This window comes from Anas acuta, chromosome 16, assembly GCF_963932015.1.
Source record: "Anas acuta chromosome 16, bAnaAcu1.1, whole genome shotgun sequence".
Classification (NCBI taxonomy): Eukaryota; Metazoa; Chordata; class Aves; order Anseriformes; family Anatidae; genus Anas; species Anas acuta.
Window position 1 is genome coordinate 16131475 of NC_088994.1, and position 26431 is coordinate 16157905.

Below are 26431 nucleotides of genomic sequence, written 5' to 3' on the forward strand. Positions count from 1 at the left end.
GCACGCAGGTCTCCCCGCTGCACACTTTCTCTAGCCACCCCCCCTAGCCGGCCTTCTGCACAAGGCTTACCCAAGATTACTCTCGGAGCTTAAGAGACAAACACAAATGCCAAGGTCCTCGCTGCCCACAGCCGAACACCTGGCAGCTGGAGGGTGAGGAGCCCTGGGAGCAATCAGAAGGTTTTTCGGACAGTGCCTGGCTCAGGAGTAACTCCGCAGGGCTCGCACTGCACAGGACACCCAGCATCAGCACCCAAACGTAGCCCTGGAGGCATCACACGAGTCCGAAAATCAGAGCCATGAAGATGCCTTGCATGCACATGCTATGTAAAGTGCTGTCCAAATGTGTACAGTTCTCTCGAGGTGCAGTACCATTAGCCTATTATTAGAAATACCCTGGGTATCAAACCAGAAACCGATAAGCTATAAATGACTCAAGGCAAACAAGGTGGCCGCAGGTTCTCAGGTCCACGCTCCAGCCACCAGCAGGGAGCATGCTGCGGATGCGGGACCCTGCCCCGTGTCCCCAGTGTCACCCTCTGCTTTCAGCCAAGGCCGCCTGCTTTTCAGCACTAACACCCCCATCCGAAACGCAAACGGGATAAACCTCCCGGGCAGTGCACGGGTCCAGGAGCAGAGCAGACCCCAAGCAATACTCAGCTAACGCTGCTGGTGATGCTGCAGCAAGCACCTCAACGGGGTCCCAGCAGCGAGCAGCCTGAGCTGGAGGCATGAGCTGCTGGAGGAGCCCCTCTGCTTGGCACCCAAGTGATGGTGACCCAGGAGCTCCTTGTGCATCTGTGCCTCTTCCCTGAACAGAGCAGGGCTGCAGCCCGGGGAGCTGCTCTCCTGCACAACCCAGCAGCTCCAGCCGTGGCTGTGGCACCCTCCGTGCCCCTGCGCCCACCTTGTCACTGCCAGCAGGGCCACCGGCGGCCACCGGCACGCTCTGTCCTCATGACACCCATCGGGGTTGGACACCCGGGCTTTGTGACCTCCCCTGCTGCCCACCCGTGCCAGCAGTGACTCCCAGCACTGCCAGGAGACCCCAGGGCTGCGGCACAGCTTCCCGGCACCAAAGCACCCTGCCATGGGATGAAAACACCTGGCTGGGTGGGCAGCTCCAAATTTTCTCCAAACGGCAGTAACCCGGCTGAACACAGACTCACAGCGGGCTCCGCTGTCCAGGAGAACAAGGAAACGTTTCTGAACAGCAGCAACAGCTCCAACTCGGAGCAATACGGTAAATCTAATCTACCCTTCCACCCTCTTTTGGCTTGCGAGTCAGGCAGCTCATTCTTTTTCCTCTCCGGGTTCTCAGGAGAATTCTCTCTGCTAATTTCTTCTTTCCTGTAAACAAACTTCAAATGAAACTTTCATTAGAAAACAGAACACAATCCATTACCAGCGCCTGTCTCGGGACTGGCCGCCTCGTCCCCAGCTCCACGCCACCCGTGGCACGGAGGGGAGCGAGAGCGCCTGCCCTGCTCCGCCGGCCCCGCAGTCCCTCCTCAAACCCGAGCATTGTGGCCGCTGCCCTCCTCCTTCCTGCTCTGCCCAGCTCTCCGGAGAGATCTTCTCACCCCGCTGTAAAGTCCCATCGCTTTGTTTCCAACGTTCAAGGCACCGAGCGATCAAGGGTCAGGCAGTGTGCGTGCAGCTCCTCTTTTGAAAGGGGAAGTCGGATCCTGCTGGTGCGCTCACAAGCCACACCCAAACATCGGAGCAGGACTCCAGGCACCGCGCAGGGTTTGGAAAAACAACATCCCTGTGCTCCTCTCCTTATCTACAGTCCAATATTCACAGCTGCTTTACAGACACTCGCAGCCAATGTTTTCCAACTGGCAAAGGCAGACGCTCGCATGTGCGGAGCGAACGCTCGGCGTTTCTGTCCCACTTTTCATTCACGAATCTTCAAGCACCGTGTGTGCGCTCATCTGCTGAGGCTCCCAACTTTCCTCTGCGTTGGGGAAGTATTCCTCCCGTTACCGAGCCAGAAACCCGGGGTCCCGACGGCTGCACCGGTCGTGCAAGAAGGCAGCAGGCTGGTGGCAGGGCCGGGAGCAGGAGCGAGACCTCCGGACTGCGACGCTTTCATTGCTAGACGGCGATTCTCCACCAGCAGCTCTCCTTCTTGGAGAACAACCTCCCGTAGCGCGGGCTGAGCAGGGCAGGGGGGAGCTGCTCTTCTAACCGTACCTCGTAAATAAATGCAAGGCTATCGGTAACCTGCTTATTTTACAGCCTGGCTCAGTTTCTCGGGGACTGCCCTGCAAGCGTCTCTCCAGTCCTTTGCACGCCGTGCCTTACGCTAAATATTCCAGGCTCCGGTTCTGCGGATAGTTTATTTTCTCTTTTCAAGGCCTTTCATTTTAAAACACGTCCTTTCAAGCCGCAGCCTCCTGTCCCGGTCGGATTTCCTTCCGTGGAGCAGGAACCGAGGCCGTGTGCCACGCAACCCCTCGGCAGGCAGCCTCGCTCAGCTTCCCAGCAGCAGCAGAGGTGTTTTTAGAGGCAACAAAAGGCGACGGGTGACCGCCAGGCCCATCAGCACCCCACCTCGGTGCCAGCCACGACCCGCCGGGGCACGCAGCTCCCAGCGCCAGCCCACGCGGCAGCACGGTGCTCGGCGAGGAGCTCTCAGGAAGGTAGCCTCATCTCCGTCTCAGCAACTGTTTAAACCCGGCCCTCCGAGCATGCCAAGAAGGTATTGAACCAGATTTGACCCTAACTTAACCAGTTCAGCGCAGAGAAAGGCTTACTAATGGAAGATAAACCACTCCGGGGCAAAGATTGGCACCGCAGCCACAATCGCTGTAGTGGTCGTTGCTTCGGGGAGCCCCGAGGAGCCCCGAAACGCAGCCGAGCACGCTCGGCCGTGGCGGCAGCGATGCGTGACCACGCTGCCCACTCGTGTGCGCCATCCACGCGCCAAACAAAATCCCCCGGGCGCTCTTTGTCAGGTTCCGGGCGTCCCCACCGAGGGCAATTTCTGCTGATTTGTACGGGACACGGCAACAATGAGTGTTTGTCACTTCCCAAAAACGGGGGAGCCTCAACGGGAACAACAAATGGAAGGGGAAGGGAGGATCGCTACCTCCCCCCCCCCTCCCCCTTCGGAGTCCTCCTGCTGGGAAAATCCCCCCCGAGGAGAGGCCCCGCGGTCCCCGAGGGGCAGGATGCTGCCCGGGCAGGGGGCGAGGGCTGCGGTTGCCCCTTCCCCGGCTGCCCCCGCGGGCCGTGCCGCGCTCCTGCTGTTCAGCGGGGAGGTGCTGAACGCCGGGGTCGGTGCGAGGGGAGGGAGCCGGGCACGACGACGGCTCTGCCCCTGTCCTGCCCCTGTCCCTGCCCCGAGCAGCCGTCGCCCGGCGCGGGGGTCCCGGTGCTCGCCCCCTCGGACGCGCCCCGCTCCTGGGGACCCCCTCGGCGCTTCCTCCTCGCCAGGACCCTGCCGGGAACCAAAGGGCACCGCTGTCCTCCGCGCAGCCGGGGCAGCCACGGCCGGAGCCCGACGGGGACAAGGGGACACCGAGGGGCGCGGAGCCGCCGTCGGGACCCGAGCTCCTCGCTCCCGGCCCGGCCTCGCCCGCGGGGAAGCGGGGCCGGATCGCGGCGCAAAGCCTCCGGCAGCCGGGGCTCGGCGTGCGGCGGGGATTGACACGTAAGTAGGGCTTTACCTCGAGGGAGGAGGAGGCTATTTCCAGCACAATCCCCGCCCGGAGCCGGGGCCGGGGCCGGGGCCGGGGCCGGGGGAGCGGCGCGGCGATGGCGGCGGCGGCGGCGGCGCGGGGCCGGTGCCCGGGAATTAATGGGGCCGGAGCGCTCCCACCGCCGCCTCCTCCCACTTTCTTCTGGGCTTTTGTGCTCTTCCGGGGAAGGGGGAGCGCGGGGAAGGACGCGCTAACCTTAACCCTTCCTCGCAGCCCCGCCGAGCCGCAACTTCCCGGGGAAGCGGGGCGGCGCGGCCGCTCCCCCCCCCCGGCCTCCTCCTCCTCCTCCTCCTCCTCCTCCTCCTCCTCCTTCCACCTCCTCCTCCTCCTCCTCCTCCTCCCGGCCCCGGAGTTGGGGAACGGCCCCGCCGCCGGGCCCCCGCCCCCGCCCCGCCCGCCCCCCGCCGCCGCCGCCGCCCGCAGCCCCCGCGCATCCCCCCGAGGGGAAAGAGAGGGGGGGGGTCCGGGGAGGAATTGGGGGGGGGGGGGTCCGGGAAAAGGTTCGGGGGGGGGGGCGCCTACCTGGAGCGGGGCCGGGGCCCTGCCGGCCTGCGCCAGCCCGGCGGCGCGGCTCGGTGCTCGGGGCGGGGAGGGACGGAGGGACGGAGGGAGGGGGCCCGGGCTGGCGGCGCTCCGGAGAGGCTGACAGCCAGCTGCTGCCCGGGGAGAGGGGCCGGCGCTGCGGAGCGCGTCACTCCCGGCTCCCGGGGGGGCGGGCGGGGGGGTTGGGGGGGGGGGGAGGTTGGACGGGGAGGCGAGGAGTAGAGGAGGTGGGGAGGGGAGGGGGGGGGGGGGAGAGAGAGAGAGCGGGGGCCCCGGCGGCCGCGGGCGGAGGGGGGCGGAGGCGGCGGGGGAAGGGGAGCGGGGCCGCGGGGGGCGGGCGCACCGGGCGGGGGGCGCGGGGAGCCGCGCCTGGAAGAGCACATTGTGGAGGGCCGGGGAGGGCCCTTCCTCCGGGAGGAAGAGACAATGTCCAGGGCCGGGCGCCTGCTGGAGAGCCGCGAGAATGCACGGCTCGGCACGGCACGGCTCGGCACGGCACCGCCGGGGGGGCTGCACCCTGCTCGGTACCGCACGGCACGGCCCCCGGGGGGGGTGCGCCCCGCTCGGCACCGCACGGCCCCGGGGACCCGCACCCCGACCGGAGCCGCTCGGCTCAGCCCCGGGGTTTGTCCGCGCCGGGACCCCGGGGAGCGGGGGTCGCCCTCGGCCGTGCCCGGGGCTCCGGGCCGGACCCCCCCTCCCCGCCTCGTTGCCGGCAGCCCGGGGGGCGCACGGTGCCCAAGCCCCCGCCTGCAGCCCCCGGCGAATCCTTTTGTTCCGGCCGCACGGGGGGGAGCGGACGGGGGCCCCGCTCCGCGCCCCCGTGGCCGCCTCGAAGCGTTACAGCCGCTCCTCGGGCAGCCCCCCCCGGCAGCCCCCTGCCCGGGGCACGGTGCCCGGAGCCCCGGGGGTGCCGCGGGCAGCGAGCGGTGCCCGGCCGCCCCGTCCAGGCTGCGCCCCGGTGGCGGCGGCCGCTGCCCCCCGGCTGCCCGGGTGTGCCCCGGTGGGCACCAATGGCCCGGGTCCGGGTCCCTCCGACCTCCGGTAACAGCTCGGGGGAAATTCCCACCCTACGAGCTGAGTGTAACGGATTTGGCGGCGGATCCTGCCCCCGTCGTAACCCCCCCGGTACCGGGCCCGCCCGGGGGGTGCCAGGCACGACCCGCACCCCCAGGCTGGGAGGCGCACGGGGCATGGCCGGGTTCCGGCCCCTCCAGCTCTGGGCCGGGGGCTGGAGGGTGAAAACGGGGCCCTGGGGGTCCCTTGGGCTCCCACGGGAGACGGCCGACGGGGGGGGCAGCGGTTGCAGCCCCCAGCCCGGGCCTGCCCCGTGCTCCTTGCAGCTCGATGGCTGCTGCTCCTCCCTGGAGCTAAAATAAAATCGTGACCATTTAAGGTGAACGGGAGACGCGTGGACTTCGGCGGAGCGGGCTTTTAACCCCTTCCCATTGCCGGGCTTTGTTTATTCCTTGCACTCCCTTTGGCTTCGAGCTGGACCAGCACAAAGCCATTGGGGAGCGGAGGTCCTCGTGGGACCGAGGCGGCTGCGCTGTCGTGCAGAGGAGCACAGAACAGCGAGGGTGCGAGTTTAAAGCCCAGTCACCATTCCGTGCTGCCTCCCCATGTGGACACTCTTATTTTATACTAAGTGCCTTTGTGTGGGCTAGGTTAATCCACTTTGGAAACGGATTAACCTAAATTTCGCATCGGCAAACTTAGTGCCGAGCAGACGCGTCCACACAGGGAGCGAGGGTGGAAACGCAATTCCACGAGAGCTGCCGGGCAGGAGCCTTTCCCCATGCAGGCTGGAGGTCCTGACCCCAAATGGGGTCACCGCCGCTACAAGTGGGGTCATGAGCCCGACAGAAATGCGATTGTTTGTGCCAGCGCTCGGGGTCACGAGCCTGGCAGAAGTGGGGCTCACCGGCGGAAGCGGGGCTGCCTCCAGGAGGAGCTGGGAGAGCTCCGGAGGGCAGCATGTGGAGCTGCCTGCTGGTGGGCATTTTTCTGATTCAAACTATCTGGGGGGAAATAACTGGCAATTAGATATAGAATCGGTAATAATAATTTATCAAGTTGTCAAGAACAGGGGTAAGTGCCTTACGGGATTAAGTTTAAAAAAAAACCACACCTAATAAACCAGTACTACTGTTATTATATTATATATATAATACACATCAAATATATTATTTATAAGTCGCTTCCTTCCCTCTCCGTGTGTTCATTACTTCTGATCCCTGCAAACCCTTTCTCATGGACACAGACCTACCCATGCGGAAAACTTGGGCTCCCTGTCAGGCAGCGCTTGCCCGGGCAGGTCACTGCCAATGCCACCACAGCCTGAGCTCGAGGTCTTGACAAGAACCATGCCCCGAGTCCCTACCTGCCCACGCATTGCACAGCTTATCCCAATTTCAGATAATAATGCCTTAAGGTACTAATCTGCCATCTTTTCCCCAGGCAAGGCTCCATAGGCAGCACCGGGGCTGCTGCCAGATCCAGGAGTCAACTACCTTCCGAAAACTGTAGGAGTTACGTTGCTGATGAGCGTGGGCACAGGGATCTAGTGGTGAGACCAAGGACTGCACGATGCAGGATCCGGCTCTCATGCCAGAGGAGTCACTGACTCATGGGCGACCTTGTGCAAGTCACTTGATGTTCTTGTGCCTCTGGAAAGTAGGTTAGATAACAAACGGGCCCTCCTGCGTTTGATGCTCCCTGAGCATCAAACACTAATAGATAATAAGCATCAAAAATGCAAATCTGCCACGAGTGAGGCCCGTAAGGAGAGCGAAACAAGAGGGGCAGGGCTGTAAAAGCAGCGAGCAGGGGAAGGAGGGCCACAGTCACGTGGCGGGAGGAGACACAACTTTTATCAACGCCGTATTTTAAGTTATCTGGCACCCAGAGCAGAGCCGGGAAAAAAAAAAAAAAGGAGAGTAAAGATTTGGGAAACTTTATTATAGACCAGATTTGTTGTGGGCTGAGGGCTGTATTCCCACTTCTTGGTGGCTCCTTCTGTAGGAGTAACAGTTGTTAGCATCTGGCGTATGCATGAATAAAACTGCCTTTTTTTTTTTTTTTTTTTTCCCTGAGGAGCCAAGACCAAGAGATAGAGAGGAAATACAGCATACTCCAGGGGGTACACCAATCACTGCCAAATAAAGAGGCAAGAAAGGAGTTTCTGTGGATGGAATTTGCTTTCTGTGGTGTACAGGGAACCGAGTGTTTGAAGGGCCAGGGTACCAGCAGCCAAGCGTGATCCACTCTCCCCTAACGCTGTTTGTCAAAGCATGAACACACGGCACCAGCAGGGATGTCTGCATTGTGCTAAAAATTGAGACCGACCCTCACAGCTTACCTCTTAGACACCCCAGCCAGAACTGAATCGACTGAAACCCAACCGACACTAACCCCATTCCCAGCCATCCCCAAGCCCACGCTGTTTTTTCAGCATCCATCTTTGTGAGTCCTCTGGCTCCTCAGAGATGCACACGCTCATTTTGTGCCGGCAAGCCTCATGATGGGGGACTGAAGAGCCTGTGCAACCAAGCAAGGTGCGAGCCTGCCTGTGCAGGTTTAACAGGAGCAGAAACACAAGCAAGTGCATGATTCAAGGTTACAAAGCTGAACCACACCGCTTCATCTTCTATAATAACGGAAATCATTAATAACAGTTCACGCTCTCAAAGTAGTTGCCATCCGAGCTCTCAAAGAGCTTTATTAGCGAGCGAGACCTCAGAAGTCTCTCTAAGGTATTAGCCCCCTTTTAGAGGGAGAAGGCAATTAAGAAGCAGCCATTTGTGTGACTCGATCAAAGTCACCACGCAGCACGTTGGCAACCGGCTTTGCGAGGCGACGCAGAGCCCCCGGTGCGACCCCTCACGACTGTGGGAAACCCAAACCAGGTCTGAACCAGATCCGTGGGACACACACTGAACGCTCTTGTAACCCTACGTGGGCTTGGCACGGTGACCCCGTGGAAATGCCTCAGAGCCCCCTTTGCGGGATCCGAACCAAAACCTGGTCTCTGGTTCTGCTGGAGGAGCTGCCCGTGATGCTTGTCGCCACACAGGGAGCGGGCATTATCTTCCTCACAAAACATGAACGTACTTGGAAGAAACGGTGAATTCTAGAAAGAGGATGTGATTCCTGGCCCTATTCACTCAGTATTCCCAGAAACTGGCTATGGCAGCGAGGCTGCTGCAGGCCTCTTGGAGAGGTGGGCCCAGGCCATGGCCAGGCCCGGCGCAGAGGCAGGGAACCAGCGGGGGGCACCGGGGGGACCAAGCAACCCCAGAGCTGCATGGCCAAGGGACCAGCACCGCTCCTCCAACACACAACTGCCAGCGAGGGAAGGGGAGCAGCAGCACACAGCCGCTAAACACGCCCGGGGGCAGTGCAGGAGGACAAACCATGGCGAGCATCGCCAGGATCTGGCAGTGCCGCTTGATTTAACACCTCCTTTCTTACAGAAAATTACGTGATTTTCCTTGTAACTGCCAAGAGTCGGGGCCTTGGCGTCACACCGCATGCGGAAGATGGGAATTGTGGTGACCGAATTTACCCCAGCCAGCCCAGGGCCTGCTCTCAAATTGTATTGTTTGCATTGAGCATGTAGAAAGCTTACCTGTAACGCAGCTACACCGGGAAAAATACTGTAGGATCCACACAGCTGGAAATAAACGTCACATGTTTTTACCAGCTGGGAACCTCATGGTTAATTCCAATAACAAAAATGAGCTGACCTTCACTGAAAGCAAGCCATTCACAGAAGTTTGAGACCAGGCTAAATGGTTTGATCATCTGACCTCCCGCATCTCATGAGCCATTAAGGCCAAGGATAAAAGTTTTGCTAAACTGTCTTTGTCAGTTAAGAGGGTGAAGGGAAGCAGCAAATGTACGGAATGCTGTTATGACGGCTGGGCCCGCCTCCCCTGCTTCTGCCTGGACAAAGTCTGTCATTTAGGGCAAAATTTGAATTTATCGGCCAAAGCCCACTGCTGCCAGTAGAAGCTGCATCTCCACTAGAGGGCTTTTTTTGCTGATGCAGATCTCTGAGCAAGGCTTTATTGCATAAATTAAATCTGTATTTCAGAGAGTCAGGTCTATACCGAACTCGGTATTTTGCATCTAGCAAAACAGTATCTTCTAGAAGGGGAAGGCGTTTGGATTGGGAGACACACATTTGGAGAACCCATCTCTTCCCTGCGAGCTTGTTTCAGTGAATGTTCACTCTCTCTGCGCTAAGAATGTGCCCTTTATTTCTGAGTTTTCCTAAGTTCAGCCCTTAAGCCTTTTTCCTTGTTATGTCTATGCTATTTCCTTATTAAGTTTGTTTGACTTCAAGGTACTCAGAGCCTGCAATCAAATTACCCCTACAGCTCCTTGCCTGGTCAGGCAGACGCAGCTCCTGCAGCCCCTCGCTGCCAGCCCAGCCGCGGGGCAGCCCTGGTGCCACTTTGCTCCCTCAGCAGCTTCTCAGTGGCCTCTCAAAAACAGCCCCTAGACCTGGATGTGGCATCGCAGTCTTGGTCTTAGCAAGCCCAGCTGGGGTGACACAGCCTCCTCTTGCTGTCCCCATCCCTGTCTATTCACCCAAGGGTCACGGAAAGCTCTCCCTGCCAGGCCGTGCGCCCGGTGCCGCAGCTCTCCCATCCTTCCCAGCATCACCACTGGTCCCAGTGCCACGCTCCACCTAGGGCTAATATACCCCTTTCTCCAGGGGAAAATCCAAGGGGATTTTGCCAGAGCTCCAAAGTGTCTTAAAAATGAATGTCAGGAAACACCGATCTTCCCAAGCTGAGGAAAAGACTCTTGAATGCAAGTTATCTTGTCATGTTGATTTAGAGATATTTATTCCTGGAGATGTTTAACACCCTCTCTAATTACTAATGGACTGGGAAGTACCTTATCATTCTCATGTGATGCAAACACATCATCCCGCTTCCTTCCAAGCACCGAACAGGAATACTTACTGCACGCTTCTGCTTTCTCCACACATCAATGAACGCACAGCATTTCTTCACAACTGTTCACAGCGCACCCAAACAGCTAAATCCCAGTACCTGGACCTCGCACAGCTCTGCCAGACCTGGCTCTGGTCTTCTGGACCACGCGAAAAGAGATGTCTACGATTCTCACTAATGAACTGAGAGACTCAGACCTGCGTTAATCACCGCAATGCTGTCAGATTTCAGAAATCTGCCCCAGGACATTTGCTAGACCAACCCTGCACCAGTCATAGGACGGCCCCGAGCCGTGGCTGGCCAGCACCATCACACAGCCACGAGCCCTCCGCTCCAGCCGTGCGCTCCTCCCTGCCCCAGCAGCCTCCAGTGAGCCAGTTCTGCATCCCTGCATTAGCACGGAGATGGACCTGAAGCAGCAAGGAAGCAAGCACGGTGCCAGGGCAAGATGCATCTCTGCTGTTCTGGTAATACCGGAGCCTTCTGAGACACCCAAGTGAGCAAGCACAACAGCAGTGGACCAGGGAGGAAGCAGAGTGGAAGGCGAAGGGCCTCACACTGCTGACAGCCCCCCTGGCCATGAGGCTGTGTGATCTCCCAGGTCTTGCAGCAAGGCTGGACCCTAACCACCGTGAGATGTCAGCTCGCTGTGCACTGGGGGGACCTGAGCCCTCTGCCCCCCTTCCAGGCTCACTTTTTTGCTTTGGTTAAAATATTTCAATAAAAAATTATTTCAATAAAATATTTCTTGAAACCGAGTTCTTATTTTGCAAAGCACTTCACACCCCTGCACTGTCACCCCAGCCTCACCGTGCAGTTCATGGGCGGGTGGAGTGTGTGAGGGTGCAGGACAAGGCCCTCTCCCTCTCCAGCACTTACAAGTCCGTGCAGCAAAGCCATAGCAACGAGAAAAAAGCTTGTGTTATTTCACATCCAAGAGCAGCTCCTGCCATTCACTGATTGTGTGACCTTCTGTCAGCAGTCATTGAAGCAACCTTTGAAAATGTTTCTGTATCATTGAAACCTGGTTACTCAGCCCAGACCGAACCTGCCAAGGTAGCACCAGCATCTCCAAGCAGAGGGAGCTTGGCATTTCAGTGCTGGGGTTTGTTCTCCTACTGCGGTCATATTCCACCAGCCACTGTGCACGAGGCCTCGGTGGAAATCATGCTGAACGGTGTGGCATGGAAAATAAAGCCAAGGATGAGTTTGAATAAGATAGAAAAGATTGTCTGGAAAATGACTGCAATAAACTCAAATCAGCAATCATTTAAAAATGCTAATATTTATCGTTTGAAAATGAGGTGGAAGGATCATTATAGATAAATATCAAATATCCTCTTTTCATTCCTTTTTTGCTGCTAGACTGAAAAGGTCAGAAGTTCAGAGGATGCTTTAATACCTCAGCAGATACCCTGAAATATGGCTAATTCTGCACTATGTGGCAAGGGGAAGGGCCCGATTTTTCTCACACAGGAGAATTGCTATAAAATTGGAGTGAAGGAAGGCGCACAGCCCAGAAGCTCCTGCATGTTCTACTGAACCCAATATAAGCTGCACGGGTCAGGCATGCCAGAATAAATGTACTGACTCAAAATATATTGATCTTCACTCATGTGAGAAAATGATTTGACTTTTGTTCTCTGCATACTTCCATGCAGGATGGTAATTTGCCTTCTTGTTCTGTAAATTCTGCAGGAACTCCTCATTGTATGAACAGCCATGGAAAGAGCTCCTTACTTTACTGTTCTTTTTTTCTTTTTTTTTTTTCTTTTTTTTTTTTTTTTTTGTCCCTAAGCATAGATAAAACGCTTTCTCTAAGGTTCTTCTGGCTGTGCTTCCTCGTGGAGACACTGTTGCCCTAATACTGATGTGCTTAACGGCAGTAATAAATTACAGTTACATGCACATTTTTTTTCCTGAATAATGAAGTTAAAAGGCCACTTTGGCATAAATTCATTCATTGTTACCCCTAGTGAAGCAAGTTCCTCCTGGTGCTGCTGCATACAAATAATTGCTTTTGGCAAAAGCCAAGTAGAACACAAGTCGGTTGCTTAATTTATTTCTATTAATACCATCAAATGTTAGCGTAGTGCAAGGCGGCAAGGTGGCAAGGCAGCAAAGCCGAGATAGAGGAACCAATATCTTTTTGTAAATTCTGAGATATAAAAACCATACCATGTATATTTGTGTAGTGCAAACAGACTTAAAAAGCAGGGAGCATTTTCGCCTTGTTTTTACATTAGTAGCCACGTCAGAATAACTCCTGCCTTTAAAGGACTTTTGCAGTTTGCAAACACCTGAAGCCACTGCGGCTGCAGCTCCCTAACCCTAAAGCTGCCTTGCTGGGAAGAGGGGGGCAGCAGCCTGTCCCCCAGCTGTCCCCCAGCTCAGGGAGCATTCCTGTTAGCAGTACATCATATCTGTCTGTATAGTGATAGAGCCAGCGCAAACTCCTACAGCAAAATTCAGGGCGCACACTTCTCAAAACTCTGAGTTACCGAACCAAAGTTCTCGAAACACGCATCCCTAAACGTGCAGCTTCAAAACTCAGGATTCTGTCTGCTAGCTTCCAGGAGATTTCCTGTTACAGAAATAAGATCAAGCTGCAAGTCCTGCTTTCTACCTGCAGAAACTGGCACAGGAGTTTAGTTAAGCTTCACAACACGCTTCTCTTGAACAGCGCTTTGGAGCCAAGAGGAATTGCCCTATCAGTAGAAAACGTGTGAGTGGTAAATAAACAAACCTCTCAGATTGTCCTTTCCGTATACATCAAGCTTAACCTGAAGGAACCACCTCAAATGCTGAAAAACACGGTTAGCCTCCACAGCCCACTACGTCCTTAACCTTGGTGGAGAAAAGGTTGGCAGTTAATGGCACGTGCATCGGCGGGGGCTGCAGTCACACCGCCCTGCTGGGATTTGCACCAAAACCCAGCAAGAGCTCTGCATGAGCCAAAGGAAATGGCAGCCCTCGATCCTGGATGGCCAAACGGGTCCCTGCAGCAGCACCTACCGCAGCCTGTCCCCTATCCTGCCTCCCAAACCCCGCAGCCCTGTCCCTCGTCCTGCATCCCAAACCCCGCAGCCTCATCCCGCAGCCCAGGCTGGAGCTGTCCAGAGTTCTGCCTCTGGCCCAGCCCCGCGCAGCTCCGACGTGCAGCTCAGCCTGCTGCAAACAAAGCCCTCAACCCACTTGGGCATCCAGCACAGGCAAAGGAAAAATCCTGAATCACAGCAGCGCTTCCTGTCAGACATCGATTTGTTCCCAGGCAAGGTTTCGCCGCTGAACCGACGGAGGAGCTCTGTGTCTGTCCCTTCAGCTCCCGACAGCAAACCCACGTCTGGCATTTCACACTCTGGCACTGGATTCTCTCACCAGCATCCCCTTAGGTTGCTGTTAGATAAACAAATATCCACGGGGCACAACTTCACGGTTCGAGCTAGCAGCAATGTTTCCCTCCCCGGCACAATGCAAACTCTGTCATTACTGCAAACTGGCAATAATGCAGGAGATCAGATTTAGGTTTCAGCGTGCTGGAAAGAAGATCCAGCACTGGCTTCCAGTGCTGGTTTGTGGGGAGCGAGTAAAACATGCTTTTCTTTTTATAGACTGTTTCCATGGTGCACAGAGGTTCCCGTAGCTAATTCTGCAGCTGCAGAACTTCAGAAAATTGCGTAGCCTGGGCATATAATCCTGTGGCAGCCTGCCCCATCCAGTCCCAAATCAAAATCCAGTGGCCTAATACTCTCATCAACCAACTGAGCCCTCTCCCACTGCGACACAAGAGCGGAGCTGAGCCTCACCAAGCTGCTGACCAGAGCGACTGAAGCATTGGCAGGGTTTCGGAGCCCATCTGCTAAAGCTCCCAGGCAAATAGGAAGGGGTAGAGAAACAAATTCCTATGCACTATATTTATTTTTAAGACAACTTTTTGGAAGAACCATAAGACTAAAGATCAAGCAGATTGCTACAAACAATAAGTGCACCAAGTACACCTCAGCTCCTCTCCGCTGACAGGACTGATGCAGCTGTTTGCTTTTTCACAGCCAAAAGCTTCAAGGCAGGCTGCCCTCCCCGCTGCCATGCAGCAACACTTGCTGTACTTCGTCAAAGCCAGACCCGCCTGGAAAAACTGGACATATCCAAAAGAATCCTCCAAAAATCCCCCGAAAAGCACCAGCCGCCCCCTCTGCCCCTCCACATGGGCAGAACCCCGCCGTGCGCCGCGCGCTGCTCTGAGGCAGGAACTCACCTGCTCCTGCGAATTCATCACCCGCAGCTTCATTTGCTTCAGATAAGTAGAGGTGAGCGGCATGTTGTAGTCAATGATCCCAGAAACCAAAGAGGAAGGTGGTTCGCTCTCTGAAGAACAGAGGGAAAACTCAGTTTAGATGTGGGAGCGCAAACCTGCGATGCGTTCTCATAATCATTAAACATATGTATTTGAAGCACTTAGGATCCCTAACTAGAGCTGGTGCCCGCTGAGCTAAGGTTCCTATAAGAATACGACCCCACCAAGAGGATAATTACAGAACAGATGTTGTTTTGGAAAAAGAAAAAAAAAAAAAAGCATTGCTGTCACCTGTGGAAAAAGACTACACACAATATATAATTTTGCAGCCTACCAAACTAAAATGTAATAGGAAGAAACTGAGTCTTGCTGAAGTCTCAGAAGCACTTCCATGCAAATGGGATTTATGCAGAGGTTGATGAACACGAATATATTTGCAGCTTGCTTTAGCATTGCAAAGTCTTGCCAATTTTGCCGGGATTCCCTCAGGTAGGAGTTAACATTAAGGCAACTTATTAAGTAGCGCTATCTGGTGATGAAGATTATTTTTAACACCCTCATTAAAACACAAACTTAATTTTAAAAAAATCTTCAACTTAAATTGTTCCTGTTGATTCCTCTGGCTGCATCATACTGAGCTCTGGAGATCACTCTTGATTCAGCCTGCTCCTACAGATCACTTTTTCCAGCCAGACTAGGCAAGTCCCAGTAAAGCAAATCCTCAGTGATTTTTCTGAATTCACAAAGATTTGTCAGCTCTGTCGTCATCACTGTGGAGCTCCCTGCACAGGACTTGGAGACCGCTACAATTATTTATTCTACCACTACATTTACATGCTCATGCAGCGTGTTTGTTCAAGAGGAAAGTTGCCATTTCCCACAGGAAAGACTGCTGGCAAAAAGGAAGATTTCTTTGCCTTTAGCACGGGGATATGCAAGTGTGGAGAATGGACCCAACCTTCCCGGGCACTCAGAAGGGATGTGCAGCCATCCACGGGAAAGCGAGCTTAAGCAACAACGAAGAAGGATTTCCAGGAGCTGAAGGTGAACTGATGGTGGGAGGTTTCCATTCCCGTCTCTGAATCCCACTGCCTGGCTTGCATTTTCTGGGGTCACCAGTTTCACAGGCACCTTTGACACAGCCCCTTTAACAAACAGCCTTCACAAAATGTTTTACAGCAGCTTAGAAAATCCATCAACCCAAACGTAATGGGCCTGACTCTCAGAAATGCTGAATATCACAAAATCCCCATGGAACTCAGCGGACCTGAAGACGCTTCACACCTCTGGAAATTTCACATCTATCGTGACTGACTAAGAAATTACCTGACCCAAAAACACATTGTCTGTAACTGAGTTAAACATTGCAAAGTTTTTGCAAATCTTCCACATCCAGAGCCTAGGTGAGGTCCGTGGAAATGTGATATTTTCTTTCCAGGTCCTGCTAATTCAGTCCTGGGCATCCAAGGCGTTCTGAGGACAGATGGCCAGAGTTACTCAGGCCATCACTCGCTCGCATATGAAGGTGCAAAGCTTTAAGGAATGTTGTAAACTTGGGGATCTTGTAAACTAATTCCTCTCCTCTTTTCTCATGGCTGTATATCACCGCTCCCTGCCATGCTTCGACCTACAGATTAATTAGGAGCAGTTCTATGTATACATCAAGCATGCAAAATAAGCCATTTTTCTACTGTGCAAGGACGTTATCTTGTGATAAAAAGATGCAAAATCCCAGCACAAGGGGTGCTTCCCGCAGGCTGGTTCTGCAGTAAAAGCAAAAAAAAGCTCCCAGGAACAAAACCTGCCTCCTACACAGCTGGGCTGGGGTCACCGGGATGAGTTTAGGAAAGCTTTGCTAAGAATAACACAGATGGGGCTGCTCTCTCCTTGAAGCCCAGGCCTGAAAGAGGCGAGGCCAGCACGCTGCTCTCCTGCATCTTGCCCATCAGAGCTCAGAGCTGCTGCGCTGAGCGAGGCTCATCGGAGGCAGCTCAGCACCCCCAGGAGAGCAGGAGAAGGGAGATGAACCTCGGCACTTAGATCTGCCTAAAACCATCCCGGTGTACCCCTGGAATCATCCCTTCAACAGCAACAAATGTCCTGTAATTTGGGCGACTGCAACAGGAAGAGCTGGAGCCTAAAAAACTTGTATTTGTTTATTTGTTTTAAAGCTAACTGGAAATAAAGAAAACCTTTGTTTTAAAGGGCCTGGAGGACTCCCCAGGAACAATCCTCAAATCCTATGTCACAAAAGGGGTACACTGGAATCGCTTAGCTCCTTTTGTAAAAGTTAACTATCACATGCCCCACGTGTTGGAAATACAGATGAAACAGGCAGAACGGTTTAAAGTAAAATGGTTTCAATCCTAATTCTGGACTCGTATAATTCCACTGGAATTAGCCCTAATTTAATAACAGTGTAAAAGTGCGGTGTTGTTCAAAGCTTCCCATGAGCAAGATAATTTTGCTTCTATGAATTACGTGGGTGCCCTGCAGGGTTCAATGTTAGATATGTTTAATTAGGGATTTTTCTGATTACAAATGAAGTGTGCTGAGGCTTGTTTAATGGACAAGAGAAGTAGGAATAGATAGGAATGACTCCAATGCTTCTATCTCACTGAGTTAGAATTTACATATGTGTGTCTGTGTGTGTTTATGCATGTGAATACACCTAAATAATTTTTCTACAACCCCAGCATTTTTTTTTTTGGTGATTTGCTCCAGATGAATTGTTGAATATGCATTAGTGAAATCAGACACTCTTCCCCAGTAAAAGTTACCTTATCTAATCTACTCTCTGTGTTTTCACAGGTACTTAGTCACTATTTAGGTACTACTCAGAGCAGAAAGGTATTTCTGTCCTTCCATTCCTGGTGGGTAAGGAGCAGGACTTCTGATGGGTGTTCTCTTCCTCTTGGGCTTATTTTCGAGAGAATTAGTAAGGAGGAAAACCTCATGGCAGTCATTTTGCTCTGCTTTGCTCAGGGCAGCAGATCTCAGATCTGTTCAGGGTTTCTGCAGCCAGGACCACCCTGGGGAGGACACCCAGCATCTCACCTTCATGTGCTGCCACTGAGCCTGGATGGTGCCACGGCTCCAGGGGTGGCACGCAGGGCACACGGGGCAGGACCCTGCCACCAGCAGCCCCTGGAAAGGGGACCTGGCCCCAAATTCCTGGTGCGGCCGCAGCACGAGGGGCAGCACGAGGGGCCCAATGTGTGGCAGATGCGGTGTGGCCGGTGTAAAGGTTGGGCTTGCACCCACAGAGGCCAAAGGCCACAATTTCTCTTGACCTGATCTGAAGGAGGGATCGGGCCCTTGGCAGGCAGGATGGGCAAAGGCTGCAGGGATGGAGCCGGGGCTAATAAATGTCACGTAGGATTATTTGTGAGAGTTGCTAAAAAATATAGCAAGCACAAAGCATTTCAGTAACTGGCTATGGATAAGTGGCACACATAATCCACTTAAACGGAACCTCCGGGCTGTCTGTAGGTCTGTTCCTAGTAGTAAACAGTTGGAAATTGGTATTTAATACTAGAAAGTTCCTATTGTTGGATCCTGTGTTCATTTAACTCTGCTCATCTGCTTGATAGGAGCTGCCAGATGATTCTATTTGCCGTAAGAGTTTTGGAATATTCTAATTCTCTGCAGTTTGCTTATATTTTTTTATAAGAGTAATTTTGTTGGGTGAAACCTCTCAGAGTCAGTTTGATGTTTTGCACTTGATGAGGAAAACAAGTTCACAATTCAAAAAAAAAAAAAAACAAAAACATAAACACATCAGCTTTAACCATTTACTCTAGAAGAAAACTTGATCCCATCTTACGTACTGCTTATAGCTTTTAGGCCTCAGAGCTGCAGATTGGCTCAGTTTACAAAAGAATCGTAATGAGCTAACTACCACAGTTGCCATGCTAATTGGTTGTATACACAGGCATAATATAACTTTGATTACCAAAACGCTTTCTGTTATCCAAAATGGGATCATGACGTGCATATCTATTAATTACTGCAAATTCCCTCTTTATCAGAAACTTCAGTTATTCAGACATATTCAGTGTCTTTCATTACCAAATTAATAGTTTGAAGGAAAAACTTTAGCTCAAGTTTTCTCAGAGATCTACGCTTCCACCCACATACAGTCACGAGCTGATTGCAGACCTCTCTGCAGAGGTTTCGACCCAAGCTTTGTACAGTTGCCCTGGGGAAGGTGGACCCAGAAGAGGAATCGCCTGCTTGGAAGGAAAGTGGGGCTGAGCAGCCCCTTCCCACTCCCTCTGCTGAAAACAGTGCATGAACGGTGATGGACAGCACGAGTTTTAAACAATTCTTTAGGCTTTCCTGCAAAAACACACTGAAAATAGCCCAGGTTGGGAAAACATTTTGTACAGACACATCCCATGAGGGGCAGCCACCGACAGCTCTCTGGTGATGTCTGGTTCGGGATGCTGCCCGCTGTGCTAGTGCCATCCCATTGCCTTTACCTTTGGGCTCCAGTCCGTTGGAGTTGAAATGCATCCTCTTCTGGCACTCGGTGCAGCTCATCAGGAACCTGGTCACAGCTTCTCTTGGGAGAAAGGCGTAGGTCTCTGCAATCTGGAGAAAAAGAGAGGGCTGCATGGCCTGCCTGAGAGCCCGAGGACCAGGGTACGTCCAGCACCGTCCCCCCTCACCCTGCACAGCCCAGCGAGCTGGGGTATGGGGCAGCAACCAGCAACGGGGTGCTGCTCCCAGCCCTGCCCTAACCCATGCAGCACCCGTCCTGCAAACACGCTTTGGAGAGCGGCCGAGCAAAAAGGGCCAGGTTCAGCCCCCCCCCGCCCCAAAACTCCTCTCTGCTCCTCCTTGGAATCTGAGAAGAAGGAAGCTACGAATGAATCAAATGAGAAAGTAAGGCCTCTCCAGCTCTGTTTGCATTGTTAATTACCATCGCACCAGTAACCTGAAGAATCCATTAATCTTTTGTAAGGGCAGGTCACTTTTTCCCACAATGACAATCAATTACTGTTAATAATACTTTGCACTATTGTGACATATTTTATCTAGGGAATTGAAAACATTTTTACAAATAGCAATGAATTAAATCCCCTGAACCTTTGTGGGAAATGTGTATTTTACGGATGAGGAAGAGCTAAGGGTAAATTTTTTAAACTCGGATACCTGAAGTTAAAACCCTATATCCAGACCTCAGCACCCACAGAAGGTACCTGGCTGTCGTGGGCCCCTGCTGTTCCAATTAGTCCCTGCCAGCAGCAATCTTACAGTGTTTCTAAAGACCATGTTTGGGTTATTTGGAGAAAAGAGGAGGCAATTTCAATTTTAATGTAAAGATTTCTTCAAAGCCGTTAAGAGACCACGGAGTCCGACCTTCTGTACAGCACCAGGCAGGGAGCTTCACCCAGGTTCTCCTGCAGCCCAGCAGCCTAAAACATCTTCCAGGAAGACATCTGGTCTTAATTGGGAGACATTAAGAGGGTGGAGAGTCCACCTCTCACGTTGGGGTTGGTTCCTCCAGCTAATCACCCATCCTGTTTGGTCTAAGCGCCTCGTCCCAGTGCAGCGGTTCCCAAACCAGGGCCATGACCCCAGCAGGGGTCACAGCACTTACAAGTGGGGTCATAAAGCAGACAGAAATTCAATTGTTCGGGCCCCTCCTCGGGGCGGCGAGCCCAGCAGAAGCGGGGCTCACACGGGAAGCGGGGCTGCAACCAGACACCCGGGGAGCCACAGCAGCGGGGCAGGGCAGCCCGGACCCCCGCAGCCCCCTCCAGCCAGGGGCTTCAGCCTCCCACCTCATTTCATTAACAAAATCAAAGGTGCAGGATTTCCAAGCATTTTTTTTTTCTATCCTACGGGAAGGGGTGACGTTTAAGTCTTCCTAAATAGATGGCAAATACATTATGGAGGAAGCCTGCTGGGGCAGGGGGGTTGCGTGGTGATGGCGAAGCAGCAATGGGACCAGGCGCTGCGGTGGGAGGGAGAGACATCCATCTCCACTGAGCGGCAGCAGAGCCCAGTGTTTTACATGCATGCTAATGCCAGATGGGTAGAAAGTTCAGGCAGGGACCTCCTCGTCCCGGCGATTCAAATGGAGGATGCAGTGCCTGGTCCTCATGGGATTCTCCTTCTATTTAGGCACAGCCCCACCTAGCTCTGCTCTGGCTGCCTAAATGCCCGGCTCAGCCCCTGCCTCTGTGCGATAATTTATCCCTGCTCCAGCACCAGGAGCTCCCACGGAAACGCTGACGTTCAAGGGCCTGAAAATTGCTGCTGGCAAATGTGGAACCGCGGCGTATGCAGAGAGCTGTCCCTCCGCCTCGCCTGCGGGACCGAGCCCGGTGTCCCTGTCGCTTTTGCTCTAGCAGCCCCTCAGCTCCTGCTGCAAATGTTCAGCTAATTTTAGTGGTCCAGTTGTTATTTCTCAGCTGATTTGATGCTCTGCAGAGCAGACAGCTTCCCTGATGAGTTATCTCCCATCCAAACTCCCTTTCTGATTGCCTCCCTCTGGAGGTCAGGGACAAGGGCAAACTCTCCAGTGCCTCTCTAATCAGAAATGCTGGGGAGAGGGGGAGGCAGCTGGGGGCAGCCGAGCTCCCGGAGCAACCGGCCAGAGCTGCAGCCCCAGGCCCAGAGGGATGCACGGTGCTGCAGGGGGAGCTCGGCCCGGGAGGGAGCCCGAGGGCAAAGAGTGGGACCCCGCTGCTGCCCTGGGCTGTCCAGGCACAGACTCGTCCTTCTGGGAGATGAACTGAAGGAATTGGGGAAGGGCTGTTGTGGTCCATAGGGCAGGAGGGCACGCACGCTGCAGTGCCAGCAGTGGGGATGCAGGGCAGGGCTGCCCCATCCCATGGTGTGGGATGCACACGGACAGCCCCCAGCCCCATGAGGGCTCTGGCCCTACAGCAAGCCCCGCACAACCCCAGACATCACTGCAGAGAGTGGGGCAGCCTGTGCAGAGCTCTCCGAGCTGCTGCGGGCACCAGAAATGCCAGCTGCTGCCAGCCACTTCTGTCTCCAGGCGATTCGGTCCTTGGGGCTGTGGGATTCAGGAGAGCAGCTCGGATTTGGACAGTAAATTCAGCTCTTCTTTTAACAGGAGAGCCCAAATATTTGCATCGAAGGGCTGTGCAGAGTCAGGAGAAAGAGGGAGCTCCCTGGAGAAGCACACTTCAAGCTAAATTATTCCTGACCTAACTAGAGTGGCTTCAGGATGGATAGATCTGCTTCTCAGCAGCCGGGGAGCACCTGAGGAGACCCAGCTCGGGAACAGCCTCCATTTTCCAGAGGAGGGAGCCGAGCCCTGGGCTGCTGAGGCCAAAGCCCCCGGCGTGGTGCAGAGCGGGGCCGGGCTCTGGCTGTGCCCCAGTCCCCTCTCCTGGCTGCTGCTGCCCTTTGAGGCCCAGCCCTGACATTTCCCTGGGGAGAGGCTGGCACAGGGGAGGCAGATGGCACAGAGCAGAGCGCGGGGGACAGGGTAAACATCCCCTCACACATCAACGATGCTGAGCATTTCTCTTTTTCTTTTTTTTTCTTTTTTTTTTTTTTTTTTCCCAGACATGTACAGTTGCCTTTGTATGATTCATTCGGTCTTTCCTCTCCAAGCAGCCGTACTGTTGTGCTGCTGCTGCAGCCCCGCTTCCCGTCTCCTGAGCGCAGCTGCTGTGCCTTTAACCAACTCTTTTCTCACGCCTCCTCGCACAGGCAAGCGGCCTTCATCGCCTCCAGCCTGCAGCCTCCCCCTCCGGCCGTCCCGCTGCCCTGCGCACCCATCCCCTCGCCGCCGGGTGCACCAAGAGGGGTCTCACCGCTCGGTAGGTTTTCTTCTGCCCGGCATGTTTGGGTGCTTTGCCCGGCTCCGACGAGCTCTCCACATGCATGGAGTATATGATGTCAAAGAAATCTTCCACCACAGCCACGCGTTTCAGAGAGATGCCCTCGGGCTCCGACAGTCCATCTGCCCCCTACAACAGTGCAGGCAAGTCGAGTTAGTGTCAGCGGTGGGTGACAGGGGTGACGAGATGGGCCCGGGGCTAATGTGGTTGGAGGGGGCAGAGTCGCAGAGCGCCAGCCCCGAGCCGCCTGGGGCGCAGGGGAGGTGGGGGATAAATTAAACAGTGCTCCGGGGAGGAGGATGCTGTAGCCAGGGCAGTGGCGGCTGCTGCTGTTCTGCTGCTAAAGCTGCCAGTGAAATTGGGCCAGGAACAAAAAGGAGGGAAGAGTCCAGAGCGGAGTCACAACCAATCGAGAAATTCAATTTTCATAATGTGGAATGATTTTGCTAGGCTGGGAATAGGCAGAGGAAGCTCTGTGGACCTGCAGCGGTACTAAACCACCCTGGGAACCCCCGAGACGTGCGTGCCCGTGCGTGGGGCACCCCAGCTGAACGCCGTCCCCACGAACACGGTCGATAAGCAGGACAAGATTTCACTGCGATGCCAGGATACGGCCCCTAAAGGAACGAGTCAGAATCGCCCTCCTTCCCTGCACTGACCTTTCCGAGGCACCCTCCCTCCCTCCCATACGCAGAGCAGCTGAGCGCTGGCAGCAGCAGCACAGCTCTTTGTGTTCGGATGTGCCGAGGAGCAGGAGGCTGTAATTCTGCCACACGGCAGTGGTGACAGACTGGTGGGAGTGGGAAGTGTGGTGAGCAGTGTTCCTCCGAGCCGACTGGCAAGAACGGTGTCAGCTCACGCTGGCAGGGAGCGCCGGGGAGGGGAGGCAGCTTTTGGTAGCCGGCAGCTGCTGACGGCGCTCGGGCACAAAGCCTCGGCACGGGGAGCAGCGATGGAGGCGGTCGGTGCCTGCCCTGACGGCAGGGGGTACCAGAAAGGGCCAGGCTTCTGGAGGTCACTCTGCCTCTGCTTGAAAAAATGCCATTGCTGCGTATGTATATATAAATATATGCTACACACACACACACACACACACACACGCACATAACACTTCCCTTTGAGGCCCGTGTTCCGAAAATAAATGCACAGATGCAGCCCAGTTTGTACACAGCAGGCTGGTGAGCAGCAACCTGCACATCTAAATGACCTGCAAACTATCTTCACGTGCATTCAAATCTGTGAATGCGAGCAGAGGGCTGCGTGCAAAGGAAATATCCCATCTTCCAAGCTGTCTTTTTTGTTGTTAGCGGTGCTTGGGCTGTATATACTCACACGGACTACAGATTGAATAAATGCTGTTCTTAAGCCTCCAGTCAAGGGAATCTCAAAAATCAATCATTTAGAGGGATGGACTTCTGCTAAAGACTACCCAACGTGCTGGGTACGCAGTCTTTTACCGTGAAGCGCTGCCTGGTGAAGCTGCTCACCCCGATTTCAGAGCAGAGACCATCTACACGTGGGACGGGTGGGCGTGCTCGCTCTGCAAACCGGCACGGGGCTTTTCCTGCACAAGCCACCTCTCCCTTCCCTCGGGAGCTCTGAGCCGTGTATAAAGGTGGCTGTAACAAAGAGAATATTGAGAACGAACACAAGGGGCACGGTGGCAGGGCTGATGTGGTGGGGGTCGGGAAACTTCGCCTGAGGGAGGGTTTCTGAGGAATATAGATCTAATTTCTTCTGTCACTGTTCGGGGAGTTTCACTTTAATCCAGGGCATGGGTATTCCCTTGCCAAGGAGGAATGGGCATTAGGAGGCTTCCTACTGACCAATAATCCTCAGAGCAGGGTTGAAATGAGGATAATTAGAGAAACAGGACAAAGGAAACTGCATCAGGAGAAAAGCACAGTCAGTCGCAACAAGCAGAGCCCTCAAAATTAAGGTTGCAAACAACTCCCCATGCAAATCACTATTTCCAGGGCCATCCCAACCAGCAAATACCCTCATCCCTGCAAGGCGGTGGTTGCCCGTTTCCTCCTTGCTTTTACAATGACTGCAGCTAGGAGAGCCTTGGGGTCTGGCATCCCTACAGCCTCTGCTCATCAGTGCTGGCTTCCTCGCCAGCCCGTCGGGATGCCGGGTGCCAGAGCTGTCTCCTCGCCAGCCCGTCCCCTGCTGCAGCCCTCCCGAGTCCTCAGGCTCTCCAGCCCCTTGTCCGTGCTGAGACCTCTCCCCCCAGGATGACTATTTAGCTTTGGGAAGCAGGTGAGATGCAAGCTGTACCAAAGCCACGGGATATAAGAAGCTGTACCAAGTTGGTGATTCTGGGATTATGAAGGTTTATCAGTGGCAATATAACCAAATGTTGACCTAGGATTTAAGAGGACATATGTGCTATAGGTTACCTCTCAAAGGGCCTACACCCCTCTCCTTCCTCCTTCCACACCCAGGATTGCTCACGAGTATTCAAGGCATGAGTCAGAGCCCGTAATATCTCAGAACGGCTTAAAAGCCATTAAGTTTAGAAAGCAATAAAAATTCAGTTGGGAAGAAGGATGAGCATAAAGGATGCTTTTGCCCCCTGCTGGTGTTGGGGCTTTACTGGGAGCTGCCAGCCCCCAAAACACGTGCAAGATTTCAGGAGTCGGCCTTGAGACAGGTGCTTGGGAAGCCGGCGGCACCTCAGGTGCTTGGCAGAGGGAGCCCCCTCGCCATGCTCAGGCATCCCACCTCCTCCCACATTTGCCCAGCGTTAGTTGGCCTCTCCTCCTCCCCTTTCTCCTCCCCTCCTGTCCCTGGTCTGTCCCCTGTGCTATTCCTACAGCTTTTGCTCCCCTTTCTCCCACCATCCCAGCCACCTTCGGTGCTCTCCAACCCCTCTGGTCCATTTCTCCCCTCGCTTCCCACCAGCCTCCTTCGTCCCCACAGCCCTTTGTCTCCCTCCTCTCCTCACCCCCCTTTTCCCCCGTGCCCCCCACTCCCACTTCACAGCCCCTTTTGGCCCCAATTCCCACACCAGCCTCCCGTACCCTTCTCCCCATGCCCCCCACCTCTCCTCACTGCCCCTGGCCGACCCCCAGCCCCCTGAGCACCAACCCTAAAGGCACCGGGGCTCTGTTGGGTGCCGCATTGTGGTTAGGGTCACCTTGCACCCCCAGCACCACAGCCCCCCTCACCCCTCAGCACCCAGGGGCGAGCCCCGTGCTTGGGGAGCTGGCGGCGGCCCTGGGGCTTCCCTCACGGCCCCCTCCCCACATCTTTGTTCTCCCGCAGCCTCCCTGCCCTCCCCTCCCCTCCTCGGCGGCCCCTGCTCGTCCCCATTCCCCCGGGGCCCAGCGGCTCGGGCGCGGCCGTGCCCTTTCTCTGTGTCCCCCCCCCCCCCCCCCCGGGCTCCATTTCCCTGCCCCGGGCCGTGCAGCTCGGCGGGGGCCGCCCGCTGACATCTGCCGAGGTGGCGGCAGCGAAGGGAAGGGATGGGGGGGGGAATAAAAAGCCGCCCCCCCCCCCTCCCCACCCTCCCCGTTCGCCGCCGCCGCCCGGCCCGGGCTGAGGCCCCGGCGGCAGGTAGCGGCGTCGCCATGGCAACCGGCGGGGCCGCGCTGCCGGCGGTAATCCGCTCCCCCGGGCCGGGCCGGGCCGGGGCCGGCTCCTCACGGTGGGGAGGCACCGGCTGGCGGGGGGCGGCCACCGGTGGGGATCCCCCCGGTCCTACCCGGCCCGGCCCGGCCGTGGGGCACGGCCTCGGGGCGATTTCCCTAGGCCGCAAGCCGGCCCCAGGTCCCGGTGGGCAGCGGCCACCCCGAGAGCCCCCGGCCGCCCCGGTCCCTGCTCCCGGCTGCCCGCCGGGCTTCTGCAGCCCCCTGCGGCCATTTCTTGGCTGCCCGGGGTGTGGCAGTGGTCAAAGCCGGGGGTCTGCGGCTGAGCACAGCGGCGAGGGGCGCGCTTCACCCTCCTGGGTGCTGGGACCCCCGTGCTGACCTCCGCACCGGCTGCTGCCTCCCTGTGCAATGCCAGACCCAAATGTGCGAGGAGCGGCCTCGTGCAAGGGCTGCCCGGCCCCATGGCCTCTGTGCCCTCGTCCCCTCT

General features: G+C 55.3%; 3 protein-coding genes across 6 annotated transcripts in view; 1 reads left to right on the forward strand and 2 right to left on the reverse strand.

Moving 5' to 3' along the window:
- NOL4L (nucleolar protein 4 like) overlaps positions 1-26431 on the reverse strand; it is a 58305-nt gene that overhangs the window by 18849 nt on the left and 13025 nt on the right. The window contains exons 2-4 of one of the 4 annotated variants that reach the window (XM_068700985.1): positions 22322-22477; positions 19001-19112; positions 14478-14587 (exon numbers count right to left, since the gene is read on the reverse strand). In XM_068700985.1, coding sequence (XP_068557086.1) covers positions 14478-14587; positions 19001-19112; positions 22322-22477 — 378 coding nt within the window. Of the gene's footprint in view, positions 1-1405; positions 2656-3677; positions 4010-4232; positions 4369-14477; positions 14588-19000; positions 19113-22321; positions 22478-26431 lie in introns of those variants that run through there. The other 3 variants (XM_068700987.1, XM_068700988.1, XM_068700986.1) reach the window with 3 other exon arrangements.
- Positions 1619-6621, reverse strand: LOC137865660 (uncharacterized). The gene is made up of 4 exons (XM_068700892.1): positions 6523-6621; positions 4467-5003; positions 4233-4398; positions 1619-1665 (listed from the first exon to the last, which is right to left on the reverse strand). Exons 1-4 carry the CDS (start codon positions 6619-6621, stop codon positions 1619-1621), a joined length of 849 nt encoding a protein of 282 aa, XP_068556993.1.
- The window catches only part of MAPRE1 (microtubule associated protein RP/EB family member 1), a 96690-nt gene continuing 75177 nt past the window's right edge, over positions 4919-26431 (forward strand). The window contains exon 1 of the mRNA XM_068701006.1: positions 4919-4928. The gene's annotated coding sequence lies outside the window, so the exon portion shown is untranslated. The remainder of the gene's footprint in view (positions 4929-26431) is intronic.

What these genes read in the sequence shown, in the direction of transcription:
- LOC137865660 (XM_068700892.1), bottom strand. Translation starts at nt 6,621, where the DNA reads ATGGTTCTTGTCAAGACCTCGAGCTCAGGCTGTGGTGGCATTGGCAGT. An exon ending in CCCCACCTCCTCTACTCCTC is followed by an intron (nt 4,399 to 4,466) that starts GCCTCCCCGTCC and finishes CGGGAGTGACGC; the next exon opens with GCTCCGCAGCGCCGGCCCCT. An exon ending in GGGCCCCGGCCCCGCTCCAG is followed by an intron (nt 1,666 to 4,232) that starts GTAGGCGCCCCC and finishes CCCTTTCAAAAG; the next exon opens with AGGAGCTGCACGCACACTGC.